The following is a 7,546-nucleotide window of genomic DNA, read 5'->3' on the forward strand; positions in this document are numbered from 1 at the left end:
CGTGGGGCTCAAATTCATAACCCAAGATCAGGAGTTGCATGCTCTACTGACTCTGCCAGTGTGGTGCCCCAGCTGACTTCTATTTTCAATACCTTTTTCTTCTAAGCTATCCTTAGAAGATAGCTTCTGAGGTAGCTTCTATCTATACAGGCTCCCTCCTGATTTTTCTCAAACAGTAGTACATTGATAATGGCTCTCTATCTTTAAAACCTGGAGTGGTTCCCCCCTGTCCTACTATATTAAATCTAAACTCTTTTTCCTGGTTTCAAGCCTCTCTATCATATGAGTCCATCATTTCCAATTATATTTCCTACTCTTTCTAATATAGATGTCCTCCTCTGGTTATATTTATATAATGAGACTATGGTTCCACAAACTGATTGTTTTTACTCATGAAAAACATTCATGCTGGGGCGCTTGGCTGGCTCAGTCAATAGAGCATGCAACCTTTGATCTTGGGATAATTAGTTCAAGCCCCCATGTTGGGGGTAGAGATTACTTAAAAAAAAGAAAAGAAAAGAAAAAGAAAAAAAAACATTCATGCTGATCTCTTTACCAAGAATTCTGTCTTCTCCACTAAGCCGGCCTTTCTACTGGTTGCTTGTTGGGAAATCCTCCTCTCCCTGCTTTCTCTCCCACCACTGCAAAGCCTCACACCAGAGGGGCACTTGAGCAGCAACATATGCAACAGATTAAAAACTACCCAGGGGCAGCAGTAAAGATAGAGTTCCTGCAACCTGTTTGTTCATATGTTGGGCCTACATGAATCAGAGATTGAGAGTATTATGTTTTAGGCACTATTGTTTTCTATGCATTCGGTGTTTTTGTCTGTATAATGAAATTACCATCTCTGTCAGTAGGGGCTTTATTATCCCCCACAGTGTTCATTCAGTAAATTACTCACTCAACAAGGAGTTACTGAGGTACTGTTTCCTGCTGTATCCCGAGTGTATAATCAAGAGACAAAAATCCCTGCACTCCTGGAGGCTTACCTTCCAGCAGTGTTAACACTTGATCCTCCAGTTGCCCAGATTATATTGCCCTATTTAATTAGCCATAATCAGAGATATCAATCAACATCTGTTTCATTCTTTAAGAACTAGATTTATCGCCTCAAACTGTACATGAAGACTGAAAATACCATTGTATATAAACCTGTATCCTTTCTATTGTGCAGTACTTTCTCCATCTAGTTTTTAAATATCCTATTGACAGTATGGGCAAGGATATAACAATGAAAGAAATGTTATCTTTTTTCAGGTATGTGCTTCTGGTAGTTTACATTTGAAAGGGTAGTAATGCTGATTTTGTTTGTGAAAATAAGTAAAAAGCTGCTGATACCATAAAATGCTTTTTCCGTGAAAAATTTCAGTACATCTTCCAGAGTTGTTTTCATCTCTGCCTACAGGGGTAAAGTCCGAATGGAATTAGAGAGGGATATTCTACACTGGAACCTGCTGTGGCCATATTTTTCTGTTGTTGCTGCTCTCTAGTGGAGTTACTGCAGCTTAGGGATCTGTTTCTTGGAAATGGACACCTTTTACAAATTACTTTTTAAATAAACGCCAGATCTTCAAGAAGCACTTTTTTTTTTTTCTTCCGTCATGCTTCCTAATATATTGTATTGTACTAACCCCTCATACTGGGAGGAGAGACTGCCTAGCAAGCAACCCACTGCCTACTAACATCAAGAGGGGCTAAATAAAACTTCATTTTCCTTGAAAGGACAACTTCTACCGTATGGATATAATATTTATGTATTATGCTTTGTACAATAGTTTATCTTGAATACAGATTTTATTTTGTTTATATTTTTCTGTGACGATACAAAATGTGTAGAAGTTATGGCTTTACTTTCATCAGGGTCTTATTAGGTGGTTGGCAAGTAAGGTGAACTGTGTGCATTTTTTTCCGTGCTGTTTTAACTTGTAAATATATATGTGCATAAGATACGATTATTATCTGGATGACTTTAGGCCTTTTAACTCCCACATTATCAGTAAAAACCATGTTGCTTATTCTTTCATAAGAATGGTTCTCAAACATTAGTGTGCATCAGAGTTGAGCATAGGGCTTATCAGCACAGCTGGTCCCACTCAGTGTCCCCTTCAGTAGGTCTGGGTGGGGCCCAAGAATTGTATTTCTGCCAGATAACCTGGTGGTTACGACTGATGTTGGTTTGGGGACCATACTTTGAGAACCACTGCTTTAATATTTTGAATAAGAGAATGTGTGATGTGTTTTAAAATCTTCATCAAAACCCCATCTCATTTCATTTCTTAGGCATTCTATCTCTTATAAAGTTCTCTGGATTTACAAATTTACATAGATTTTACTAGAAAGTTTTATTTAGCTTTTATTTATTGTTCTTTATAAGAAAAAACTACTGGAAATTTAAATTAAAGTTTAAATCATTGCTGGGTCCTTAGTTATTATTTTTCTTTCTTTTTTTTCTTTCTTTCTTTCTTTCTTTTTTTCCTTTGAAGCTGTGTTGAAATCCTTGTCTCCTGTAGACCCAGTGGAACCCATAAGTAATTCAGAACCATCAGTGGATTCAGATATGGGGACAGTTGGTAAAAATGATACTGAAGAGGAAAATAGTAAACCCTCCACAGCTGACAATGAAATAAGTAGTAGGACTGAGTATTTATGTGAAAACCCTCTAGATGATAAAAATAAAGACAATTCTGCAAATGAAGTCTTCCTTCAAGGAGCTGAAGAAAGAGTGTGTTACCAATGTGAGAGTGAAGAGGAATCTCAGCAGTCAGATGTAGGTAGCCTATCCACTGCCCATCCAACTCCCAGGGACTTATTACAGCCCTCCATTAAGCAGAGGCTGGCACGGCTCCAGCTGTCATCGGATTTTAACTTCACTGCTGGTCTTGCTGCAGAAGTGGCTGCTAGATCTCTCTCCTTTACCACCATGCAAGAACAGACTTTTGGTGATGAGGAGGAAGAACAAATAATACAAGAAAATAAAAATGAGGTAGAAGAGAAGTAAGAACCAAGATGCCCATGAAGGATTTAAAATTGTTGCTTTTATGCAGGTGTTTTAGCTTCAACACTAGATAATCCACTGGAAAGGGAAAATGAGTGTTAAGTTTACTATATATAAAGATGTGAATTTACAGCAAGAACCCTGGTTTGAACAACTGCTCTGAAAATAGTAGCTAACCTGTAAATGGCAAATCTTTTAGGAAAATAAGAGAAAGGTAAGGGCTCTTTTGAATAAATTGCTGTTTTATTTGCAGCACAACTGATTGATCTTGGAAATTCTTTAGGTACTTTTAATAAGAAACAAATTTATCATTTCTTGCCAGAATTTGCTACCATAAAATGACTGGGATAGTTCTGTTGCAAGAATATTAAGATTTAGTGTGGCTCCTTTTTACTATATTCTTGCAGTTAATAACTGCAGCTATTATGTTAATAACTTGTTGATATTTTATTTTTGTTTATACCAATCTTAAAGATGCAGGTTCTGAATTTTAAAAATGGAATTTATATAATTAATGTGTATTGGGGTTTAGAACTAAAAAGTAATGTCAAAAGTACTGGGATTGTGATCTGTTTCTTACACTTCTTGTTCATACCTGTATTCCGCAGTTAACTTTAAGATGTCCTAATAATCTTTAAAAGAAAAACATTGTACTGTTTTAAAAATTACCCTTTCAGTTATTTTTTGTGTTTATCTTCTGTTCTTGTTATATATAATCAGTAGGGATGATGTCAAACTGGGGTCCCTATCGTCCAAGGCCCCATTTCCAACTTTGCATAAAGTTCTTTGTTTAGGTTTGCCTACAGATAATTGAGTGCCATTAATGCAAGCCGGTCCCTTAAGTTGCTGATTCCCAGCCTGAGGGTATACCCTTTCCACCTTATTGAGTCTGCTTCCTGGAAAGCATCCTTGTCTCCTTAGTACTTCATTTATAAACTACCTCTTAAAAGAGGTTGCTTTCCAAATTATCCAGTGTTAAATCATTGCATTTTCAAAATGTGACATTTTCAGGATGAAACCAGTAGCTCTTATGCGCTGACATAGTTTATAGACCTTACTTTGGGGAAAGTATAGGAATAATAATTTATGCTGCTGTCCTAAAGAGGAGATTACACGATGAATATAGATTGTCTTTAGAGTTAAGAAACATTCAGATTCCTGTAAATTTAGCACTTTGAGTTAGTAGATTTATATATACTAAGGGGATTTTTTTTTTTCCACCAACCTTAGGAAATTTATTTTTTAACATGAGGAGAAACTTGGTTCTGCTTTATATGAATAGTAGAGATCCTTCGTACAGTAAGTGCTTCTGCCTATTGCCAAAAGTTTCTGGGACTTATCCATAATTAAGCTCCAAGGATTATCTTAGGGTAGGCCCAGTTTACTACTTAGAAATAGTTAGCTAAATTTCAAGAAAAAACAAATCTTGTTTTGAGACTGACGATTGTATTCATAAATAATAATTTTTTCTTTTTAAATTACTTAGTTTGCCAATTCCTTTTCTCCTTGAATTTAGAAGCAGCAATTACGGAAAAACTTAGTAATCTTTCTCTTAATCTGTAAACTTACACAGGAAGAATTAGAGTTTAATAACTTTTAATTCTTTTATTGTATTTTTATTATAGCAGTTTGGTAAAAATATCTTCATAATATTTTATCAGTTTTATTCAATAGTCTCTGAGGTGATTCTTTCTAATTTTAAAAGACTGATTTTAATCAAGAATTCCTAAGCATCCAGTCTGATTTGTTTTACTCACCAGTTAAATTAATTCCATAAAAATTCTACTTGTTGAAACCATGATATAAGGATCTTGGGCCTTAAAGCTTCTTTTTTGTGTAGTTTTCAAAATTTCTTTCATCTTTTAAAATGTTTCTAAGATAAAATATTACCTTCCCTGTGAATATTCCTAATTTTCTTTTATAATAGTCAGTGTTTCTCAGGTTTTGTTTTGTTTGGGGTTTTTTGTTTGTTTGTTTTTTTATGGGGCAACTACCTTAGAATAAATTGGAGGTCTTACTTTTACATTTCAAATTTGGGGCCATACTCCCAATCATTCTCAGCTGGTCATTTTGGAATGAGGCCTAGATGACGTTTATGCCCAGTAAAATCTAAGAACCTCTGTCTAGGACTTAGTTTTTCTTGTCATGAATACCTTAGGAAATAAAAACTAATAGGCCAGTGTAATATAAGTAAGTACTCGTTTGTTACTTTTCTAAGAGTATTTCACTTTGTATTATCAGACTTTTGACTAGTTTTAATAGTTGCCATCCTTCTTCCAAAAGAAGCCCTCTGTGAAAAATATTTTGTGATGCAATGCTTATAATTGTGCTTTCCAAGTTTTACAATGATATTTTGACAGGATAGTTCTTATGAGGAGTAATATCCTAACAGCTTTTAACATGAACATTTACATAGTTTATTTTATCAAGACAAACCTGGTACTTAATGTAAGAATTCACGAAAGAAGCTATTTAGGGTACTCTTGAAGACAAGATTTTTACCTTTTGCCTACAGTAAGGAAAGTCATGGCAATAAATGACCTGGTAATAGTTATCATGCCTAAAATTCTTATTTTTTTCAGCTTTCATTAAAACCCTGCATATCTGGCATACCTTGGGCCAAACTCTTGCTGGTGTTTGATTTGTTGTCCTCTGCTTATTTTTTAAGTTGTCTGTGTTATCTGACTTCATAAGTTAAGTCTTCTTTAAAATTGTGCTTCATTAAAAGTGTACGTTTTAATATATTTAATTAAGAACTGATGTATTGACTCAGGTTTGATTTCTCAAGTTATTAGACACAAATCAGGAGAAACACATTTAAGGCAAATTACTAAGGAAATTTAAGAATATGGGTTTAAGACTATAATACAAAAGGATGTACTTGAGTTTAAATCTCAGATCCATCATTTAAAAGCTATGCGTACAGCTGTCCTTATCATGTCTTGGGGAGTTTTCCAACCCAAACCAAATTCTCTGGATTGCTAAGTGATGTTGGTAAATTCTGACTTCTCAAAAGTAATTAAAAGAGAGGTGAAACTTTTGAGGCTGAAAAAACAAGATCTGGTTATATTAGTAATATAATTCAAAAAATTAAAAACTCACTTTAAAAAAATAAATAGTAATATTCAAATTCACATAATAAAGGTGGAGAAGCTTTTGATGTTAAAGCATAGAAAGAATTAAGTTCTGAAACAATTCACAAAATTTTAAGTCAGTGGGGTCTTAATTGGAAGGGATCATTTAACTCTGACTTTTATTTATATACTATAAGTAATATAAAATGCAAAAATATTTTAATAAATTATTAGAAATCATGTAGGAAGAGTTCAACTGATTTAGTTTAATCATAATACATTGTTTCCATATCCAGAGGAAACAAGAACTAAATGCCTAAGACTGTGCTGTAGCTCAGCTGACTCATTATTTGAACTAAAGTAGACAGCATGCCATGAATGAAAACCAGATAAAGCAAAGATTGATTTATTCTTCCACTTCTATGGATAAGAACATGTCTGTGTAATTCACACTTATATTAGAAAAGAAAGCTGCAAATCTACTGGCAGAGAAAAAAATGGAAAATATACCCTAAGTACAGTAACAATTTACCTGTGACCACTGACAGGTAACTAGCTTTGCATGAGTTAATTTTTCATGTAACTGAGGCAAATCCATTTAATCATAACATTTTTATTTAATAGTGAATAGGAAAATTTCTAGAATGTACCATATATTTTTTTTTCTGGAATATTCAGGATCTTAATTTAACTTTGTCATGTTTAAGAATATCAGTTCCTATCACGGGGTGATAAATAGAAATGCGCCCGCAGGGGCTCCTGCAATAGATGAGGTTATAGGTCCTTTTTCTCCAAGGTCCTGCAATGCTGTGCTTTAGAGCTATGTCTAGTTTTCACAGCTTCTCTATCTTCCCTCAAAATCAGTTGTCACTTTTTGTTTTGCTGCTGTCTTGGGTGCCTGCCTCTTGCACTAAGCCCCTAATTTGCTGCTTCTAATCTGACATGATCTGAGAAGCCAGGTTGTCAACCTTGCTAGAATTGTAAAGTAAGAGTAAGTAGACTGAGAGAAGGCTAAGGAGCTTTTCTGTCAGTTAAGTGCATGGACTTTGTGGTACCTGTTTGGCTGCTTAGCATACTTTTGTTTGCCTCTTCATTACTTACTAAGAACTTGCTAAAAATAGTTGGTTGAATATATGATTGCCATATATTTAAAGTATTAATTCAGTTTTTATATGTTGATGTTTCTAGGACTCGCCATTAATGAATTCAGCTATAAAAGAAAATTCGACTATTATCTTTGTACAAATCATTGTGTATATTTTAGGAAAATGTTAATGTTTTGTTCTTGTTGATTGTTCCTAGTATAGGACACAGACTGAAAACTTAGAACATTATAAATGTGACTCTAACTCTGTTTTACCAAGATTTATATTCTAGAACTATAGGCTTGAGACTAAACATGCATGGCTAATTTAGTAAGAACTGGCTGAGTATTTGGAGAATGATGCATTCTAGATATCCCAGTTTTCTATAG

The 7,546-nt window shown here is 34.3% G+C and overlaps 1 protein-coding gene across 9 annotated transcripts in view; it reads left to right on the forward strand.

The window, feature by feature from the left end:
* The window catches only part of VEZT (vezatin, adherens junctions transmembrane protein), a 68,688-nt gene extending 62,593 nt beyond the window's left edge, over nt 1-6,095 (forward strand). For 5 of the 9 annotated variants that reach the window (XM_026012995.2, XM_026012996.2, XM_026012997.2 and 2 more), the window contains one exon: nt 2,487-6,095. In XM_026012995.2, the coding sequence (XP_025868780.1) occupies nt 2,487-3,001 (515 nt within the window). In that variant the 3' untranslated portion in view covers nt 3,002-6,095. Of the gene's footprint in view, nt 1-1,408 lie in introns of all 9 variants that reach the window. The other 4 variants (XM_026012999.2, XM_072724613.1, XM_072724614.1 and 1 more) reach the window with 1 other exon arrangement.
* The last annotated feature ends 1,451 nt before the right edge of the window (nt 6,096-7,546 follow it).

This window comes from Vulpes vulpes, chromosome 10 (assembly GCF_048418805.1).
Source record: "Vulpes vulpes isolate BD-2025 chromosome 10, VulVul3, whole genome shotgun sequence".
NCBI classification, from domain to species: Eukaryota; Metazoa; Chordata; class Mammalia; order Carnivora; family Canidae; genus Vulpes; species Vulpes vulpes.